The sequence below is a fragment of the Saimiri boliviensis genome, chromosome 9, assembly GCF_048565385.1.
Source record: "Saimiri boliviensis isolate mSaiBol1 chromosome 9, mSaiBol1.pri, whole genome shotgun sequence".
NCBI lineage: Eukaryota > Metazoa > Chordata > Mammalia > Primates > Cebidae > Saimiri > Saimiri boliviensis.
Window position 1 is genome coordinate 108,575,467 of NC_133457.1, and position 21,575 is coordinate 108,597,041.

General features: G+C 53.0%; 2 protein-coding genes across 4 annotated transcripts in view; one reads left to right on the plus strand and one right to left on the minus strand.

Moving 5' to 3' along the window:
• Positions 1 to 109: 109 nt before the first annotated feature.
• Positions 110 to 8,999, plus strand: KCNK15 (potassium two pore domain channel subfamily K member 15). The gene is given in 9 exon segments (XM_074405402.1): positions 110 to 265; positions 990 to 1,138; positions 2,923 to 3,233; positions 3,236 to 3,256; positions 3,259 to 3,318; positions 7,181 to 7,198; positions 7,201 to 7,401; positions 7,404 to 7,552; positions 7,555 to 8,999. Coding segments are annotated over 9 exon segments (1,494 nt in total). The 3' UTR covers positions 7,984 to 8,999.
• The window catches only part of RIMS4 (regulating synaptic membrane exocytosis 4), a 128,796-nt gene continuing 116,107 nt past the window's right edge, over positions 8,887 to 21,575 (minus strand). For all 3 annotated transcript variants that reach the window (XM_039479282.2, XM_039479281.2, XM_003936512.4), the window contains 4 exons: positions 15,072 to 15,184; positions 14,666 to 14,767; positions 13,905 to 14,044; positions 8,887 to 13,396 (listed from right to left, as the gene is read on the minus strand). In XM_039479282.2, coding sequence (XP_039335216.1) covers positions 13,178 to 13,396; positions 13,905 to 14,044; positions 14,666 to 14,767; positions 15,072 to 15,184 — 574 coding nt within the window. In that variant the 3' untranslated portion in view covers positions 8,887 to 13,177. The remainder of the gene's footprint in view (positions 13,397 to 13,904; positions 14,045 to 14,665; positions 14,768 to 15,071; positions 15,185 to 21,575) is intronic.

The window sequence follows — 21,575 nt, forward strand, 5'->3', positions numbered from 1 at the left end:
GACGGCTTTCCAACCTGAGAAACACACATACACAAAGTCTAACCTCCTCTGGCTTAAAATAGAGCCACTGAACCAAAAATGCCAAGCACAGGGCAGAGTCACCTGCCTGATGGGGCCAGACAGCTTCCCCCGTGGCCCCAATAGCACCCGCCCCCAGTGGGCACACCTGACCAAGCGCCTCTGGGCTGCCCATCATGGGACCCTCACAACAGTGGGGGAGCACAGCCAGCCACAGATCCTCAGCCTCAGCACGGAGACAAGGAAAGTGAGGACCACAGAGGCGATGGGGGTGGGATAAAGCCAGCAGCATCTGGCCTGACGAGGGTCATGACCTGGGGAGCCAGACAGCCTTGAGTTCAATCCTGGCTCAGCACAGCCTGGCTGGGAGGACTTGGCAGCTTAAGTATCTTCTGTGTGCCTCTGTGTCCTGGGCTGTAAGGTGAGGGTCCCGTGAGTGATGTCTGTGACCATGCCTAGCACAGGCAGAGTTTAGCCCTGTCCCTGCTTCTGGAAAGAGTGCTTGACATCTGTACACAGAGAGTTGTAAAGAGGGAGGAGAAGCGGCTACTGGATGAGGGGCACCTGGATAGTAGCACAAAACCGCTTCTATAATCCTCAACATGGTCCTGTGGGGTGAGTGTCATTACTACTCCTGTTTCTCAGATGGGAAAACTGAGGCACAGAAAAGTACAAGTGTTCTGTTTCTGGACACCCAGTAATATGGTTTGGCTCTGTGTCCCCACCTAAATGGCATCCGGATTGTAATCCCTGCGTGTTGAAGGAAGGACCTGGTGGGATGTGATTGAATCACGGGGGCGGTTTTCCTCTTGCTGTTCTCGTGATAGTGAGTGAGTGGAGGCGCTGGACTTCAAACCCGGGTCTTATTGACTCCAGCTGTGTCCACAACCAGGTCCTCACTAACTTTCCCCTGAGTGGGCCCTGCCCTTCTGCTAAGAACAGCTGCTGCCTGCATCCCCCTGTCTCCACAGGTTCTTTTCAGGCCGTTATTGGGCTGTAAGTCCTCAGGGTCCCATCACCCTAACTCTGCGACGTTAGCCCAGGTTTCTGCTCCTCTGAAGTCTGAGCAGAAATCGGAATATCGAACTCAGCTGATGCTGTTGCTAAAAATCAGGCTGAGGTAGCGGTACCAACACCTGCTTCTGGGCCACTGAAATTCATCCTGCTCCTCGGGAGAAGGGGTCCGAGGCCCTCTCCACCAGGCACTGGGGCCCCATTCTGCCTGGGAACTGAGTCAGGCAGGCACCGGGTCAGACAGCCCTATAGGCCCGGCATCTGCTCACTTGTGATATCTGTAACATGGCTCACACTTCTAGACAAATCCCCAGGGCCAAGGGCAACTCTCTGGCTCCACATCTATTGGTTCATTTAATCCTCACGCCCACTGTATGAGTTCCCTGTTGCTGCTGCAATAAGTTATTACAAACTTAGTGGCTTAACACAAATGTATTATCTTCTAGTTCTGTAGGGTAGAGGGCTACACAGATCTCACTTGGCTCAAATCGAGGTGTTGGCAGGACTTCCTTTCTAGAGGCTTCTATATGGAAGTATGGCCTCCTCTGGGACTTGGAGGGCCTAGTCTGCAAGGATCACGACCTGGGGAGCTTCAGTGCTCAGGGGCTTAGCATATGTCAGCAACTTAACAGAGGCTCAAAACCAGGGCTCCTGATTGGGGATGGGGGTGACCCTGCAATGCGTCATTCAGCCTCAGGTTTTTGTCTCCACATTCAGCCTGCTGGTGGGGGAAAGAGCTGCAGCACAGGTGGCACAGGGTTTTATGGGCCAGGCCCGGAAGTGCACATGTCATTTCTGCCCATGTTCCATGAGCTAAGGCTTGGTCACATAGACTCCGCTAAGTGTAAAAAGGCTGGGCAATGTGGCCAGCTGCATGGCCAGCTCCACCTCCCCAGAACACCCCAGATCCCCTCATTTCTCTCCATCTTCACACATTTGGATACAGTAGCCTTTGAACTGGCCTCCACTCTTAGCCACCATCCCTTTTCCCCATGACAGCCAAAGACTCTTTAAAAAATGTGAATCAGATCCCTGTGTTGTTGCGTGTGTGTGTGTGTGCACCTGTGTTTGCAATACAGCCTTTCCATGGCTTTCAACACACCCACATAAGGGCTTGTAGGAAAGACACTGTGTGAAGTTGCCTCTTTGTCTTCCTTCTGCTCCCCCAAAGTATCTGCACCCCAGTTCTCTGGGCTCCAGCAACACTGGCTTCCCTGCTGTTCTGGCTGCCACACCAAGCCGTGCTCAGTTCTGCTTTGAAGCAGAAAGTTGCACTTGCTGCCTGGATTCTCTCCCCCAGTCACTCGGCGATTTCCCCACCACCTTAGGTGCTGGGTTCACCTTCCTAAGAAATGATCCTCTTTCCTTCTCTCTCTCTCTTGTCTAAAAGTAACTGTTCGTTTGTTTGTTAGCCGGCCCTCCTTACTAGGGTATCACCTTTATTTACAGTAGGAATGTTTGCACCAGTAGGTGCTTGGTAAACATTTGTCGGAGGATTGAGGGAAGGGAAGGGGAGGGGAGGAGAGGGCAAAAGGAAGGGGAGGGAAGGGAGAAGGAAGAAAAGGAAAGAAAAGGTGGGAGGAAGGGAGGGAAGAAGGGAGGGAGGGAAGAAGGAAAAGAAGGGAGGAAGAGGGAGGGAGGGAAGGAAGGAAGGAGAGAGACAGGAAAGGGAGGGAGGAAAGGAATGGGGAGGAAAGGGGAAAGGAGGGAGGGAGGAGGAAGGATGACTGGTACAGGTCGCAGCAGGAGTTAGTGGTGGGACAGGACTTCCGCATGCCCGGGGTTTACGCCTTTGCTTCAGATGTCAGTTTGCAGACACATGAAGCCCAGGGCAGGCGCGTGGGAGGCGGACAGGGGAGCGGTTCTCTGGGCCCCCACGGTGGATCCCAGCCTCCAGGTGCCCCGCAGCCGTCCCACCCCGCCCATCACACGCCTGCCGCGTGGGGCCGGGGCTGGAGGGGGCGGAGCGCGCCGTCCGGGCACGGAGCAGGTTGGGGCCGGGCGGGTACCGGGGCCAGGGCATCATGCGGAGGCCGGGATGGTCCTGTGCACGCTGTACTACCTGCTGGTGGGCGCCGCCGTCTTCGACGCGCTCGAGTCCGAGGCGGAAAGCGGCCGCCAGCGGCTGCTGGTCCAGAAGCGGGGCGCGCCCCGTTGGAAGTTCGGCTTCTCCGCGGACGACTACCGCGGGCTGGAGCGCCTGGCCAGGCCGAGCCCCACCGCGCCGCCGCCAGTGGAAGTTCGCTGGCTCCATCTACTTCGCCATCACCGGCATCACTACCACCGGTGAGCCGCCCGGAGCCTCCCTCCGCGCCCGCTCCAGCCCCAGCCGCCGGGGTTGCCTCTGGGTTTCGGTCCCACCTCTGCCCCCGCCCAGCTGAGCTACTTCGGACGGGTCCTTTTGGCTCACCGAGCCTCCCTAGTCTCCTTCGCCTCGCTCTGCTGAGTGGAGCTGTCAGCCCGCGCAGGCAAGGACCAGAGGAATCAGTAAATCGAGTTTGCCAAGAGGCTGAGCCGCGAATGCTCAGAAAACGTCCCAGGGGCCTGGAAGGGGGGCTGGCTGGGAGACCAAGTGGCTGGAGTGGCTTTTCCTTGCCTGGTTGCATCACACTTGCTGTGTGACCTTAGACAAGTTGCTCAACCTCTCTCAACCATAGTTTTCTCCTCTGTAAAAGCAGTGTGGCTAATCAGCCTTATCTTAGGGTTGCGGTATCTGCACCCTCCTGGAGGCCGACTATGCAGAAAGTTTTAGCACAGGGCCTGTGCTAAAACATGACACATACAGAGCACTACAAAGATCGATTTTTTATTATTACAGTTGTTCCCCGCCCCCCGCCACCCCTCTATTACAATTGTTATTGTTACTCCATGAGAATGGGGACCTAGTTTGTCTTAGTCACTGCTGTATGACCAGTGCCTAGGGTGCAATAGATGCTCAATCAATACTTGTTAAAGGATTGACGAATGACCACAGGCTAGGACCTTGCCCTCGGGGATGCACAGCAGGTCCTCTGCAGCATCTGGACTGCCAGCTGTTGCCATGACTACCATCTGGCTGGTACCTGCTGAGCCTAAGTCTGGGGGAACAGGAAGGAGAGAAGCGGGCTCTGCAGGGCTCAAGCTTGGTGTCAGCCACTCCCCAGGCTCCAGCTGTGAGCGTCCAGGCGCCCCACCTAGGGCTTGGACCACCAGCCTGAAAGCCAGTGCCTTGGATAAGGTTTCTCCAATAATGCTCTTGCAAGTGAATGTGATCTGTGGGTTTTGCAGTGGAGTTAAAAGCATGAGTTCTGCAGTTACAGAGACTGGAGTTCTGGTCTCGTCTCTATTGCCACCTGCCTTCTCTGGCAATTGATTTTATCTGTTCGAGCCCTGGTTTCCCCAAAGGCAAAATGCAATTATTCCTACCTCATTGAGTGGTTGCCAGGTTTCAGTGAAGTCAAGCATGTAACATGCTGGGCACAGTGCCTGAGGCCAAGTAGCCACAATTCATTAGTAGTAATAATTCATCATTTACCAGCATGGCCCCTGCTCTTCTTCAGCTCTTTTCTCCCTCCTGTCCACATGGACACCCCTGCTTCCCTATCTTGGTAACGCCTGAGACCCTCCTAGTTACTGTGCCCCTTGGTTTGGGATGCCATCAACCTGTTCTCTCTAACTTTTCCCACATTCTTTGGAGGCTTACCAGGTGGGTTTGGCCTCTTATCCGGGTTCTTCACCTCTGAGGTACATCTGGGAGGCTGAGGAGGTAAGAGACTTCAGCGGAAACAAGAGGAATTTTGCCTTTTCTGGCCACTTGGGGGCACCACCACCTACTGTGGTCCAGTCTGCTAAACCAGCCTTTCAGAGAGCCAGATGCCAGGGCCCAGCAATTTGGGCTTTGCTTGGATAGGAGAGAGGTGCTGAAGCAATAGCGCAGGCCCGTGGCCTTTGGGCAGTTTTGGCCCTTTTAATCTAGTTTTCTTCTATATAAAATGGGAATAATAACATGTCATAGTCATTGGGAGGGTTAAACCTGATAATCCATGCACAGTACCTGCATGGATTAGTTCCTGTCATTATTATTATTATCATTCTTCATTTCACTCTCTGCCAAAACTTGGCACAGCCCCAAACACCTGGAAGCCTCTTATTCCTAAAGAGGCTCCTCTGTTTCTCGCTAGCACCCACTTCAACTTGGCTTGATTCAAGAAACTTTCATTGAGCTTCTAGTCTATGCCAGGCTTGGGGCAGGACCCTGGTGGTGGGGTCTATAGAGACGTGACCACCGTCGTCCCTACCCTCAGAGATCTCAAAGCCGAGTGATGAGCGGACCCCCTTTCTCCCCAAATAACAGACAGGCAACGTGATAGGGCTATGCAATAGAGATGCGGAAGTGGAGCCACAGGCCTTTAAATGTTTGTAGTGCTGAGATTTTGAATAAGTTATATAAGCACACAGCACACACTTCCCAGGGTACAAAGGGGCATGGAATAGAAAAAGGAAGTCCCCCTCCCACCCTGTCTCTTAGCCCATAAATTCTTGGGTTAAATACAGTTACCAGTTTTGTGTATGTCCTTCTAGATGTATTCTTTGCCTATACATTCCTTTAAAACACACGCACACATTGTGTAGACATTATACACTCTGTTTTGCCTCTTTTTTCGCTCAATGTATGTTGGCAATGTTTTGATGTCAGTCTCTAAGGAACTGCGTCATCTTGTTTGTAGGGTTTCTCAGCCTTGGAACTACTGACAATCGGGGCAGTGGGGACTGTCCTGTGCACTGCAACATGTTTAGCAGTGTCCCTGGCCTCTCCTTTTTAGATGCCAGTCTCACAGAGCCATCCCCACTCCCCACCCTCATTTGTGACAGCCAGAATGTCTCCAGATGTTGCCAAATGTCCCCTTAAGGGCAAAACCACTCTCGACTGAGAACTGCTACTGCATAGGCTCCCATGGTTTGGATGGCACTGTGGTTTATTTAACCAGGTCCCTTTCGATGGACACTTACAGTGTTTCTCATTTTCACTATGACCCACAATGCTGCAATGATGACCCACATGCACACATATTTTTACGCATGTGTGTATATTGAAGGGCTAACTTCCTCACTGTGGAACTACCTTGGTCAAAGGATTTGTATTTTGTATTTTTTGGCAGGTAGGGCCAATCTGTTAGAGGAGGCATATTCTTTTTGGGGAGATCCACCTGACTGTTCCTGGGGTACAGGCTCCTTTGAGAGTACCATGAAAGTGACTGCTCCTCTTTCCAGGAAAAGACACACAATGAGATGCCCATTGATTCCCCTGCCATAGCACTGTGTTCCAGGACTCAGGGATGCTCAGCCATGTTTAAATTCCCTACAGTAGTTGAGGGGACCCCATGAAGAATTGCCACACTAGACAATCAGAACCAAAAGGTGTTTAAGTGAGGGCAGGCTGAGCAGTGGAGGGGGAGGCAGAGGCTGGGGGAGGTAGTCCAGGGGAAAAGGCAGGAGAAACGGCATGTGGAGGGGACATGCTGGTTGGGGAAAGAGCTCGGGGTGTAGCTGGCAAGTGTGGAAAGTTTTGCTTCTTTCTTTCCTCAAGGCATAATTTACATACAGTAGAACTCACCGTTTTCCTGTGTACACGCCTGTGAATTCTGACAAATGAATACCTGTCGTCTGACTGCAGCCACGACCAAGACAGAACATTGTCATCAACCCCCCAAAATTCTTCCATGCCTTCTGTAGTTAAGCCCACCCCCAACCCCAGCTACTGGCAACCAACCACAGATCTGTTCTCTGTCGCCACAGTTTTGCCACTTCCAGATTGTCATTTACATGGAACCATGCGGTCTGTAGGCTTTCAAGCTTGTCTTCCTCCGCTCAGCTGGAGACAGCTGAGATCCATCCTTGGTTGCTGCAAGGTTACAGGAGTTCATTGTTTGCTGAAAAGAATTCCAGTGTTTGGATGCGCCACAGGTTGTTTATCCATTCCCCAGTCGAGGGACACTTTGCTTGTCTGCGGTTTGGGGTGAAGATGAATAACCACATCACGTTTTAGAGCTGGGGAATGACCTGGTTAGGACTAGTATTTGCAGGTGCACTGCTAGCCCCGGGGTTGGGGAGGGACCGTAGTCAGCTGGAGCTGAGCTCACCAGCCCTCCCCTTTGCTCTCCCTGCACAGAGTACAGCTACGCCGCGCCGGCACGGACTCCAGCAAGGTCTTCTGCATGTTCTACGCGCTCCTGGGCATCCCCCTGACTCTGGTCACCTTCCAGAGTGTGGGCGAGCGCCTGAACGCGCTGGTGCGGTGCCTCCTGCTGACGGCCAAGCGCTGCCTGGGCCTGCGGCGGCCGCGCGTGTCCACAGAGAACCTGGTGGTGGCCTAGCTGCTGGCGTGCGCCACCCTCTGGCCCTCGGGGCGGTGGCCTTCGCGTACTTCGAGGGCTGGACCTTCTTCCTCGCCTACTACTACTGCTTCATCACCCTCACCACCATCGGCTTCGGCGACTGCGTGGCGCTGCAGAGCGGCGAGACGCTGCAAAAGAAGCCCCCCACTACGTGGCCTTCAGCTTCCTCTATATCCTCCTGGAGCTCGCGGTTATTGGTGCCTTCCTCATCCTCGTGGTCCAGCGTCTCCTTGCCACCAACGCAGATGGGTCCCAGCGCGCTGTCCGCCGCCCCAGCCCTACCCACCAGGGGGCGCTCGAGAGCCGCGGCCCCTCATTGCCTCGACGCCGGGCAGGCTCGGGCGGTTCCGCCACTGTCTCCTGCCACGTGCACCAGCTGGAGAAGTGCGCCCACCACAACCTGGGCTTCTCGCCTCCCGCCCCCCCCTTGAGCCCGGGGGGTCGTAAGGGCAGGCATCCAGGCCTGAGGCCCGGCGGAAGTCCATCTGACAACTCCACCCGGGTTGGGTTGAATCTGAAACGGGAGGGTCTGGCTTCAGCTATCAGGGCACCCTCCCCAGGGATTGGAGACATGTGAGGGGCCTCCAGGCGGTCTTTAGCTACACACAGTTTCTCATTACCTTCTGTGGCCAAGTCCCCTACCTCCTCTCCAAAAATATATTACAGTCACATCATAAGCACAAACCAAGCTCGAGGGTCACCCTGTAGCAGCAAACTCCCTGTGGTCCAAATTGCATGAGGGCGTGGCCACATCAGCACCTGGGCAAGGCTCTGCATAGGTGCATGCCAGAGCCTTGCTCTAGAAAGGCTCTCTAGAGCAACTTTTCTGTTGTGAAGAGGCTGGCTTTCTGAGTCGCAGTTGAAATGTGCAACTTTCAACACTGGAATCTTCGCTGGAATTAGTGAGGTCAGATGCTTACCCTACAAGAAGCATGGGGAACAAAGGGGGACCAAATGGGACAGTGTACAGTCCAGTGTGGACAAGTGGGTCAGTCTCTGCGCTACTTAAACTCTCTCTCGTTCTCTGCCCAGTGTGTAGAGTGGAATCAGCCCATGTGTGAATGATGGCCTCTTTCCCCCTTACAGCTGATGTTCTTTGTGGCCAGCCCGACTTCGGGATGAGGAAGGCCTTGCTGTCACCCACCCACCAGGTCACTGGGGCCACCTGGACACAGCAGAATGCCATGGGATGAGCTCTCTTCTGGGTCTTGTCAATCACCAGCAATGTGACCTTGGAGAACTGCATCCCCTCCCGGGACCTCAGTTTCCACATCTGTAGAACAACTGGGTTCATCCAGGACCCTGCTCCCTGTGCATCTCTAACAGGACTTTCTGGAGCAGGTCCCTGCAGCATAAGATGGCAGAGACAAAGCCTGAGGTGTGGCATCCTGGCACCCTGTGGCACTCAGCCCCTCCAAACTCCCCCTTCCCTTGGCTTCCCAGATAGGACTATCTCAACAAAAAGCATGAGTGAGCCAGGTTAGAAAAGCCAAAAACTTTAATTTTTAACATGAGCTACATGGTCATGAACACAATGCAACGTGACCCCACTCCAACCCAGGGGCCCCAGAAACCCTCCCTCCCTAAAGGCCTGGGCGGCTCCTGCTTTAAGAGAAGGAATGAGGGAAAGGTGGGTGGATGGAGAGGCTCCCAGCCTGAGGACCTGGGTCCTGCCTTCCTGCCACTCACCCAGGAGGCAGTCGGAGAGTGAAAGGGCTCCGGAGGTGAGGCCCACAGCCCTGGGTTTGGCTCCACTCTGACCTCACAGAAGCGCTGGGTTAGACGGGCACCGTCAGCCCACCTCACAGGCTTGGCATCAGGTGAGCTCGTGGACGTGAATGCTTTCCGTCCACGCTGAGGTGCTGCTCCACAGACGTGGGGACCCTCCCAGAGGGCCTTGGAGTCACCATGGGGGATGGGGAGGGGACTCCATCCCGGGGCCTGACACAGCGCTGCTGCTCAATAAATAAATGCAGGTGACCTTGCCTGATGCAACAGCTGTGCCTCCAGAGGGGGTGAGACTCGGTGCTGTTTCTGACACAAAGATGCACCCAGGAGCTCCTGGCTGAAGGAACTGGATCTTGAATTGGCTTGTGAAGTGCACGACCACCCCCTAAGCTATCGGCTCCATCTCTTGAGTGTAAAAGAGTGAACTCTGGGCTGCTGGAGAACCGAGCTCCAGTGCTGCCCACCCACTAACACAGCAGGACCTGAGGCGAGCACCTTCCCTCCCAGGACCTCAGCTGCCTGCTCTGAATCGGGGGTGATGGCACAGGCCACCACCTACTCCCCAGGGGCTCTTGTGAGGGCCAAAGGGTACACTCGAGGTAAAAGCGTTCTGAAAACCAAGTCTGCAAAGCACACCAGGAAGGCCCGGTCCCGCTGCATCTGAAGGTTTGGGGAGGACTTCCCGAAAATGAGGTGCCCCCAGCTGCTCCCATTTGCTCACCGCCCCAGGCAGGAGCTGCCGTTTCCTAACTCTCTCTCCAGTTGGTCCTGCAGAGGCTATGGCCCTTTAGCAGGAACCTCCTCCCAGGCATCAAGGTCTAGACCCCATCCTGTGTACCCTCAGTCAGCTGAGCCAGCCCCCCAGGAAAGCTGTCTCCCTGGCAACCTCTTCCCCCCACCCAGGCCCAGAGAAGTCACTGGCTTACAGAGGTGGACCCCAGCAGGGCTGTGCAGCCAGGGCGTAGAGGCCAGGAAGACACGCCCTTGTCCCGGCAGACACGCCCTGGAGCAACGTCTCCTGTCGCCTGAAGCACAGCGGAGCCCCTTGTTCTTCCCTCTTTGTGCCTTTGCTGAGGGGTCTTGTGTGAGTCACTTCCTGTTTCTGGGCCTCGGTTTCCCAACTTCTCAGATGGGCTACAACTTGTCCTGCCCATCTTTTGGGGGCCAGTAGGCTTCAAAAAAAGAAGGGAGAAGGAGGTATGGGCACCACCTCACACACAGATGATTCCAGGGTGGCTTTTCCCCCAAGCTGGGTCTGGATTTCTTGTCTGTAAAATGGAAATGGACTAATGGTCCCAAAGGCCCTTCCCCTTTACTATGCAAAGGGGGTTGTGGAGAAGGAAAGTGGAGATGGCTCCTTCCCGTGGTATCCTGCATGTGATCTTGGCCCAGGAATTGAAAAAAGTCACTCCCTGGAGGCCACAGCCCCCTAAGGGCCCCCAGTGCCACCCTCTCTGCTCCTCTTCAAACAGTACAGCCTGAGTCAGCAAGGGGCCAGGCAGCAGTGGGGACATGACGGGCTTGAAGCTTCTCCAAAGCTAATGATGAAAACATCACTCCTCTCCCCAAATCCCCATCCCTTGGTGAGGACAGACCGTGGTTCCCACACCCAATGGTCACAGCCCCTGGGAAGGGGGGCACATGCTCACAATGATACAAAGAAACAGGGCTCCAGCCCCCAGCTGCTCCACCCCTCCAGGAGGTGAGTGAGATTTCACAGAACAAACAAGAAAATCATTGAGGGGGCTCTTACTGACCACCCCCAGGTGTTGTTATTGCTTCGGAGCTCTCTCTCTATGAAGGCTGTGTAGACACCAGGGAAAGGGCTCAGGCTGTTAGGGCCAAGCCCCTGCTCCCTCTGGTTGAGACAGCCAGGCTCTGCCCTGTTTTTAGAGAGCTACCCCTGAACCACCACAGCGACGATGGCTGGAGAGAGAAGGTGCTCTCCTGGCTCAAAATATTCCAGTGGTGAATAATAAACGAATAGCAGAGAAATCACACTGGTTAAAAAAACAAATAGGCGAGCGGCCGATTCTGCGCCTTGAATGCGAGTCCCTCCAGAGCCCTGCTCCGCCGGCTCCTTCCGTCCCCAACCTTGGGATTCCATCCGCCACAATCCCAGGAAGCTCTGAAGACCTCCTGGGTAAGGGGGCATCTCCATCTCCACTTCCCAGTGCAGGGGAAGCAGCTCTGTGGAGGTGACATACATCGACCAAAACTTTAAAGGATACCCAGGGCTTACATAGGCTAAGGGAAGGGAAGAATTTCCAGGTGGAAGGAGTCACCTGGTGGGACAGGGACCAGGACCAGGCCCAGGACCAGGACCGGGAAGAGGGTGGGACCAAAGGCAGCCTGGGTATCCTCAGGGGAAAATGACACCCTCCAACGGAGACCAGGCCCCCTCTGCCAAGGTCCTACAACCCCCAGGAGTGCCTCATAAAGGAAGTCAGTACCAAGAATAATAAATCAGAACATCTGAGTATAACAGGCAGCTCCGGCTATAACCCTATAGGGGAGAAGGGGAGAAAGGGGGTGGAGGAGGAGGGGCTGGCCTCCAGTGAGCCAGGTTGCCCCATCTAGGCCCAGGCCAGCGAGGAGACACTGGTCTCCTGGAATGTACGTGAGTCTCCTCTCCACTCCTGTCTTGGGACTCGGTAAGGACTATGCATGAGCTAAGAATGGGCCCCAGGGCTTGGAACACTAACTCTACCTAGCTAACCCAGACTACGCCCTACACAGCAGGGACTAGGTAAAGAGTGGCAGGCTTCTGGGTGCCTCCCAGGGGAGGTGGCAGAAATGTGCTTCTATAAAGAGGGGCCAGCCTCCATCCTCCCTTGCATGCAAAAGGGTTCCCGCAGACCCCAGGGAGGGCTGGGCTGGGAAGGCAGCTACCCAGGCCTGCTGGAAAAGGAATCTCCCAGTTCTCACATGCACGTCTCTTCACTCTTTCTCTCCTATCACCATCTTTCCTTCAGCCAAGGTAACTGAGGCCGGGGCAGTGCATTCTGCCCTTAGTATAGGATGGTTTGTTTAAAAAGACTAAAACAGGGGGGGCTCTGTTTGCCTCCCCAGACCCCTGGCCTGGAGGCAGAAGGGATATACAAGATAACCTTCGACCTCATCTAACAAGGAGGGGTTCTCCAATTTGAGAAACCCTTATCTTGGCACCACCAGTCCCGATCCCAACTTTCCTTAGCCTTCCCCTCCAATACAGCACCCTCCGAATGCTCTCTAGGGTTGGGATCTGGAAATTCAGGTTCCACAGCTCCTCCGCCAGAAGACAGACAACATTCTTTCCAGTCCACCAATGGTTCCCAAACTAGCTTGTTGTGATCCCTGGAGCGAGGCACCTAGGGGTCTGTGCCAGGCCCCTGGTACCTCCTCCTTTCCTTTGGTCCCTGCTGAACCCCAATTCCTAGAGCCACCAGAAGAGGGGCAGGCAGGAGGGGATGGACAGATGGACTCGGACAGGCTGCGGCAAAGCTCCTTCCACGGGCAGGCAGAGGGAAGCCCAAGCTCCTCTTCAAGTGGGGACTCTGGGCCCCCAGGAGCTAGCTCCGGATCCTTGCAAAGCTGCCCCTTCATCTCTGGGGCAGGAGTAGCTGCCTGAACCGGGTGCCGCAGGAAAGACACTTGCTGGTAATTGGCACCATGGAGATGGCCGGCTGGGTTCTGGACTTGGCTCTGGGCAGCAAGCTTCCGAGGAGGCAAAAAGGGGGAGAAGTTGGACAGAGTCTGGGACGGGAGAGTGGTCTGCTCTGCCACCTCAGTCTTTCCTTTCTCCAGACTGCAGCCACATCCACCAGGTCAAGAACCGGCCAAGTCAAAAGTGTAGCCAATCCCGTTGGGAGAGGGAAGGTCTCAGGGGGTAGGAGGCAAAGAAGGGGTGAGGAGGGGCCCAAGGGGGGCAGATCTCCCCATTCTGCTTCCCCACTGTGGGGGAGAGCCCCGTCCTCCTGTTCAATGTGCCCCTGGGCCTGGGGTCCCAGGTCAGGGCTGGGTGGTCTCCAGGCCATCTTGGGGAACCCCTCCCCATCCCAGCACTAAGATCGCTCTCCGCAGGGCCCCACGGTGCTCTCGAGGGACAACTGGGATGCCTGCCGGAGCAGGGGGCCTGCGGCTGGGTCCACCATGGAGGAGGTGGGGAAGAGCTTGTACCAGCCCACAGCCAGGGTGGTCAAGTCCAGCTCCTCCAGCAGCACGCGGGCCACACCCATGAACTGCTTCCGCTCCATCCGCCCGTAGTTCCCCCACACGATCACCTGCAGGGCAAGAGACACAGTGGTTCAAACCCCGCCAGTGCCACTCACAGGCCCAGAAGCAGAACCTGGATCGCCTCCCATGCCTAATCCGTCTCAGTCCTGTGATTTCTACCTCCTTAAAACTGCAATTCCTCAACAGACCCTTCTTATCACTGGGCGCCACGCCAAGCCCCTGGCCTCCAGAGGTTGTTGACGGTGATGAGGGTGGTGATGGTGATGACAGTAATGGCAGCCATGGGCTGCAAGAACTTTTCCTGCACACTAGTATACATTCCACTGGCAGCAGAATGTTATCAGGTAGGTATTACTAGGATCCCCACTTTACAGATGAGGTGACTGAGGGTCCCTTGTTCAAAGTTGCACAGTAAGTTGTGGAGCTCAGTTCAGCCACAGTGAACTGAGGGCCTCACCTATTTCCTCCAGGTGAGGCCCTCCAGAAACACTTCCGCCAGGGGTGCCCTCCTCTCACTCACACACACACACACAAGATCGCACCACTGCCCCTCACCTGGAGGACTTTGCCCTGGGGACTCTCGGGAAACAGCAGCACCTGGTTATACAGTGGATCCAGGGACTTGCGAGCAACTTTGGTCTTCTTCTTGGCAATGCAGACGCCATTCTCTAGCAGGTAGGCCTTGATGTAGGCCGCTGGGGGACAGAGGCCAGCAGGGGTGAGTTCTAGTTTGGCCCTTAGGTGGTAGTCAAAGGGTGCAACAGAGGGAGATTGCCCACCCTCTGCTGGAGATAGGTGTGCCCCCATGGAGTCTGGGGAGGGTGCACCAGGACACACAGTGGGGTGGGCAGGTGGGGGGGGCAGGTACAGCTAGGCTAGGGTGTGGCCTGTCCCACCCCTCTGGTAGTCATCAATGCCTCCCCTTCCTTAGCTTAACCTGTGCTCACCTCCTTCCTCTCTCAGTCCACGACATGCCTACCCCCTCCCTGGCTTATACATCCACTGCTGACCCACTCACTCACCAAGCCTGAGCACCTATTGCATGCCAGGTACCCTGGGGTATAACGATAAGCAGGGAAGATGGTCCCTGCCTTCCAGGAGCTCAGTCCAGTGGAGGAGAGGAACAAGGTCAACAGATAATCTCAACTGGGTCCCCAGATAAGCCCTAAACTACCAGTTCCATGTAAGATGTTAGAGTTGGGACAGGGGGTCCCCATAGTTGGGCCCAATTTTCTCTCTTCAAGGACCTCAGTACCCATCAGGATCTCCTCCCTGACCTCCACCCCCACCTTGCAGGGGGAGGGTAGGCCCCACACCTGGCAGTGTCTTAGAGCCTGGCTTGGCTGTCAGTCCCCGAGCTTGGATAATGTCCACTTCCAGCTGACCGTTCCGCTCCTGCAAGCCGATCTCCACATCCCCTGCAACAGGCACCAAGAGATGAGACTGGGAAATGGCTCAGAAGCTCAAGCCTCGGAGGCGACTCAGCTCCTCCCCTCTGCTTAGGGCTGAAACCCCTTCCCCTGCTCCCAGCCCAGAATAAGACCAGAACCAACTCCCACCAAGTGCCTGGGCTCTGTTGAGGGCTTGAGAGTATGGCCTGGGCCCTAGGCTGCATGCTCACAGGATGGATCAACAGGTAGAGGGGAAGGAGGGAGAGACGCTGGGCTTCTGGTATGACCCCACCTCCCCTAGTCCATTTGACATCAGCCTTGGGGCACTCACCCATGGGTGTGGTGGCCAGGGTCTGGCGGCCCACAAACTGTGCCGGCCCCATGCTTCCCAGGAAGTCACTGAATTGGGCGTCTGATGCCAGGCAAACTCCTCCATAGTTAAGGCTGCATGAGAAAAAAAAATGAGGAAAAACACACATTCCCAGTGGTTGACTGACAATTCCGGGCTCGGGTAGTCAGCTCCAGAACATCCCTCATTGCATGGCAAGCTGTGTCCACATCCATCACCCTTCCTCTCCTTGCTAAGTCTTAGGTTCAACCTCCCTGAAATGGATATGCTGATACTCCCCTCTTGAGGTGGAGACAAGGTTTATCCAGTATCTGGCTCATGTGGTTTAGTGCTTTGATTCTCTAAGTTTGGTTCAGAGGCCATCAGTATCATCTGGAAACTAAGTCGATACACAGAACTGCGCTCTGCTCCTCCCCCAGCTGCTGACTGAGAATCTGAATTTTCACACAAGCCATGGTGATGCACTTGCATGTGGGAGTCGTGTGAGCCGCACCGGCCCAGCGGCTCTGGATTCTGAGGGGTGCATTTCTTGCTGCTGCTTGGCCACCTGATATCCACTTCCCCTTTCTCTGGTAACAAGATCTCAAATTTTCTTTGGGGAGCCCCCTCCCCATGGCATATGATCACAGTCGGGTAGACTGACCAGCTCGAGAGACTGGGCCTGCAGCTCAGCCTGGTCAATCAGGGCATCCCTTCCCCTTAGCCAGTGATTAGCTCAAAGGCTGGCATGTGGCCCAGTTCGGCCAACAAGAATCAGGCCCGGAAGCTTTGTTTGAACTACGGGGAGTGCCTGAGATGCAGGACAGGAGCTTCTAGCGCTATGTGGCTATAATCTGGATCCCAAGAATGAAACCATCAAAATGACAGCATTGTGTGAGCTCCTGCATCAAGCTCTGCCTGAAGCAAGCTACTTCATCTTTTGGTTATGTTAAGTCAGTAACAACAACAAAGATAATTTTATTATTTTGCTTAAGTCAGCTTTAGTAAGTTCTCCCCACTCCCTTCACTTTAAGTATCTCTTTCCCATCTGTGAAATGGAAATAATAATGTTCCCATCTCCCGGGTCTGTAATGTTAAGTGAGATGAGGCACTAAATACCATGCCTCATGTGTCCCTGTTATCCTGAGGACCAAAGGACTTGCAACCCATTTTCATCTGATTCTCACCACAACCACAGGAGTTTGTTTTTTGTTTGTTTGATTGGTTGGTTGGTTTTTTTTTGAGACAGAGTCTTGCTCTGTTGCTCAGTCTGGAGTGCAGTGGCACGGTCTTGGCTCACTGCAGCTTCGAACTCCTGGGTTTCAGGGATTTTCATGCCTCAGCCTGCTGAGTAGCTAGGATTACAGACAGGCACTACCATGCACGGCAAATTTTTGTGTTTTTAATAGAGACGGTTTCATCATGTTGGCCAGGCTGGTCTTGAATCCCTGGCCTCATATGATCCATCCATCTTGACCTCCCAAAGTGCTGGGATTACAGGCATAAGCCATCACGCCTAGCCCACGAGGTTGGCTTTTGATCTTTATCACCATCATTTAGATAAGAAACACATTTGCCCAGCAAAATGGTGACCCTGTTCCGTAGCCAGAGCTGATGAAAACAGAATTAGAGGCTTAACCCAGCCAGGCCAATCAAAACCTCTCTCTGAGAAATAAAAAAGCAAACCCCAGACACGAAACATCATAAGAACTGAGTCACATAAATGGCCTGCCCTCATGCAAAACCCATAAACTCTACTAGCTACCCAGTCCTGGCTGCCCAATTCTTTCCTCAACCATGTGAGGTCCCCCGGTGTTCTATTTTTATTCAAGTTATCTACAGAGTTAATGGCAGAATATTCCGCCTGAGTGCTTTTCCTTTTCATCATTTCCTACTACCCCTGGCCTGCTTTCACCATTCAGACAGTAGCTAGTGTCTCCTATGTCTCCTGCCTCAGCGAAGGAATGACACCCAGCAGGAAGTAGAGAGCAAGACTTGGATTCTCGACTTTTCAGTTCCAAAGCTAAGAAACAAACTTGAAACAATAGGTACAAAACTAGGCTATCCTGTCCTGAAACAGACAAATCCTCAGCCTGGGAGAGTAGAGGAAGTCAGGCAAGGAGGGAAGAGAGCTGAGATGCTGCAGGATACTTGAGGAAGGTCTGTAGTCCCCAGCTGGTGAGCGCTGGGGAATGACAGGAAACTCCAGATAGGCTGGGGGGGATCTGAAAGCAGAGGAGACTTGCACCCACCCTTCTTATTGTGTGGAGCTAAGAAAAGGACGCAACACTCTACAGAAATGGGTGCTTGGGCGTCCTGTCAGGTGACCCACTGGGAGATCTCTGAGGCTCTCTGTACGTCCCTCTGCACCCTAGGGAGGAGCATATGATCCAGGTGCACTGGAGAGAAGTGCGGATCCATAGAGGCCTGTCGTTCTGGACAAAGAGAAGGAGCTGAGACCAGTGGGAAATAATGACCAAGGAGCAGACAGTAAGATCACGTTCCAGAAGACACCAGGATGATGAATGATGACTGAGGACCATTACACTCTGTCCCCAGTGTCTGAGCAGCACAATAATAGCAGCCAATGTTACTGGACACGAGCCCTCAGTGGCATTCTGCGGGTACACCAGGTGTAATGGCCAGCATCCATTTGATCTGTTCATTCATCCAACAAATGTTTACCAAGCATATACTATGTGCTCTATTGTGTCCAGGCACTATTCTGGACCTGGAGTATGTCAGTGAATGGTGATTCCTGACCTTGAGGCGCTTAGATTCTAGTGGAGGGAGACATATTACACGTAACTAATATCATAAACAATACAGTATGTTAGAAGGTGATAAATGACAGAAATCTTAGGAAAAAATAAATAGAAAATTCATGTGCGGGGGGGATGTGGGCTGCAGTATAAAATAGTGTGATCAGTAGTTATGACCTGTGCTTCTTATTAAATACGTTGACTGTTACCCTGGACCTGGTCTAGAAATTTACATGGATTCTCTCTATGTAGATTTCCCCAGGATACAGGCATAACCCTTGGGAAAATCCTGAACCAAGTGAGTTTAAATTTTCAGCTAACAGACGACACAGGGGACTTGACACAGAGATGAGTAACAGGGAACTCCCAGTGATCACTAAATGCCATGAATGTCCAAGTGCTCTACACTTACTCATTCATTTCAGCCTCACAACAACTCTATGAGGTCAATACTATTCCCGGGCCCATTTTATAGATGAGCTGGAGAGTTAAGAAACCTGCCCAAATGACAGAGGTACTGCACGGCCCTGCCCTACCCCTCAGCACATACCTCTACACTCCGAGGCTGCCAGCTCTCATACCTGCCATGAGGTCTGAGGGCTTATTTTCTAGCTGTGAGAATTCTGAATTTTGCTGGGAGAGAAAATTCAGCTGTGGCACAGGGCAGGCTGGAAGTGCCTGAGCGTTTATGCCCCAAAAACAGCCCCCACCCAGTGACACGCTGGGAGTCTGCAGTGGGGATAACACAGGTGAATGTTCAACCGGCCTCCCAAGGCTCCCCAGTGGGGCTGAGCTCCAGCTGCCCTCAGTGGCAGCAGTCTTGAAATAGCATCCGTTATTAGCTCCCTTCCTTTCCCGTCCCATTCCCTGTGGCTCCACACTGGGGATTCCTGGGATGGCCTGACAAATAACCAATTTCCACTTGAATCTTTGAGTCAGGGTCTGCTCTGGGAGAGGCCAAACCAACACAGAAGCTGAGTGGTATCTGAACCCAGAGAGTCAGGCTTCCAAGTCTATTATCTTAACAATTATGTAACAATGGTTTTTTTTTTTTTTTTTTTTAAATAGAGAGAAAGAAAAAAATAAAGTCACTTAAATGTCTGGGGACTGAAACGTGTACCCACTATTCTTGCAAAACCAAAGATCCTTAATTGACAGCACCGAGGCTATGATCTAGACCAGTGGTCCCCAACATTTTTGGCACCAGAGACCAGTTTTATGGAAGGCAATTTTTCCTTGGACTGGGGCAGGGAGTCGGGAGATGGCTTCAGGATGAAACTGTTCCACATCAGATCATCAGGCATTAGTTAGATTCTCATAAGGAGCTCACAGCCTAGATCCCTCTCATGCACAGTTCACGATAGGGTTCATGCGCCTATGATAATCTAACTCAGTCGCTGATCTGACAGGAGGCAGAGCTCAGGCAGTAATGCTTGCTCTCCTGCCCACTGCTCACCTCCTGCTGTGCTGCTCGGTTCCTAACAGGCCATGGACCAGTACACATGGGGGGACCCCTGGAGTTGGGGACCCCTGACCTAGACTCTTTCACACTGGTGACATGGCCTTTCCTCCATGTCCCTGGGTCTCTTTTCCACCCTACCCTCTCAGCCATCTGGGGTTCCAGGCTCCATTTTGTAAGGAGTGTCTGGGCTCCAAAAGCCTGAGAAATGATGGGGGTCTTACGGATTCCAGGCATGGAAGCAGCGCAGCCTCCCAAGCAGAGGGAGGCCTTCTGCAGCCTGAAATTGAAAGTTTCCTCTAACATCATCATTGTCTGCTCCTCAGTTCCTGGTGGGACTGTGAGCAGACAATGGGGAACTGGCAGGCCTGGTAATTAGTGGTAATTGTTTATAATATCTGGGCGGCTGCCTGATTTCCTATCCCAGGGAGCCTTGCTGGCTGCCAAGGAACCCGGCTGACGCCCCAGAAACCCTGAATGGGTTATCATGTCCTCCTGGGGGCTGGAGGAAGGAGGAATAAAGTGGTCAGAAATCCAACCGCATCAGAGACTTGACTCCACCTTGGGGTCTTCCCTGGAGTACGAAAGAAGGCAGAGGCCACAAAATCAAATCTGCCTCTACTCTCCATGAGCCAACTGCTTGCTGTGTGAACTCCAACAAGCTGTTATTGTCTCTGCATTTTGATGTTCTTATCTGCAAACGAGATCACACTGCCTCACGGACAGCGTCTGGCCATTTAATTGGCCAGTGCCTGTGCTGTCCTAGTTTCAAATGTTTTTCAAAATCTCTGCTTACGGCATCCATGAGCACAGGGGCATAAAAGAACTTACTGAATTAAGGGCTGCATACATGCTACAACTTGGACAAGTTCTCATATGCAACAGGAGCTCAATAAATGTTCACTGCCAAACCCTACAGCTGGACTCACACTGGAAAAATAAAGGATGGGGTGAAGATCGGATTTGGCACAATGCAGACCCTAGGTTCCAGTACTATACAACCTGTGGCAAGGGTCTTATCCTCTCTGAGCTGCAGTTTCCTTGTGCAGAAAATGGGAGTAAACAGTAATCACGCGGCTCAGTTGTTGGGGAGGGTCAGAGAGAGATAGTGTAGGCAAGCTGCTTAGCACAGAGGACCTGCTGAGTGAACCAAAGGGTGAGATGTTATGGCCTGCTGGGCTTGTTGCCTGGCCTGGGAGAGCCTCCTTGCCACATTCTTGGCATTTCCATGGCATTTCAGATTCTAGACCTGTTAGTAAGTGCAGCATCTGGATGTCTGAGACCAAGCCCAAGCCATTTTGGGGAGGACTGCAGCAGCAGGTCCCTTCCAGGGATGTGTGCCACATGGACAGGCGCAAAGCCTTGAAACAGGATTACAGCCCGTGTTCTGCTGGCCTTTTATTTTGTGTTAATGGTGAAATGAGATTTCCTGCATTTCAAATCCTATTACTTTTGTTTGTGGAGCTGAAACCCACTGATCTTTTATTATTAACCTCTGAGCTTGGTTTGGCCCCTGGATTTTCTGTGTTCTTCAGGGCAAAAGAAGTAACTGGGTCACTCAGGGGTTTGACTCCATTTTCTTTTCCAAATGGATCACTCATCTCAACAGCATCAGAAATTAAAAGGTTGCACAGCACTTGTGGTGATTATGGGTTATGTGGTTCTGAAAGCATTTAGGAGTTTATGAGTTCCCTGTCTACCCATTTACTGCATATCCATCCATCCATCCATCCATCCATCGATCTTCCCACAAACTCGCCAAGCCTACAATTCAGTCAATCCTGCTGTAACGTGAAATATACATTTCTAAAAATTACTGTGCAACGCAAAATTCTGCTATAAAAATCACAGAGCTTATGGCAAAATGGGGTCAGTGTCACATCAAAAAAAGAAAAACGCAGGAATGCAGTAAAAATGACAGCATGGTTTTATATATGTTAAATGCTTTAGAAATGCATAAATACTACAATAAAAATGGCACTTGACCTTGAAAACGGGCTGCAGTTTGCTTGAGGAAGTGGGCGTCAGAAGAGTTGCAGCCTGTGAGTGATTGTGAGGTGGTAAGTGAAGTCGATGGAAAGTTGTAGCACCAGGTGTGGATGGGTGTGGCTTATAATAGTAAACTGAGGGTGCAGTGGATGTGTGAGGCGCATGCGTTTTGTGTATTCTTACGTGGGTGCAGTTTCCTTCATTCACCCCAAGTATTCCTCGTGGATGGAATTGCATCTGAACAAATGCAAAATTTATGTTATGCTCAAATTGTTCCCTAATACTTGAATCATGTTG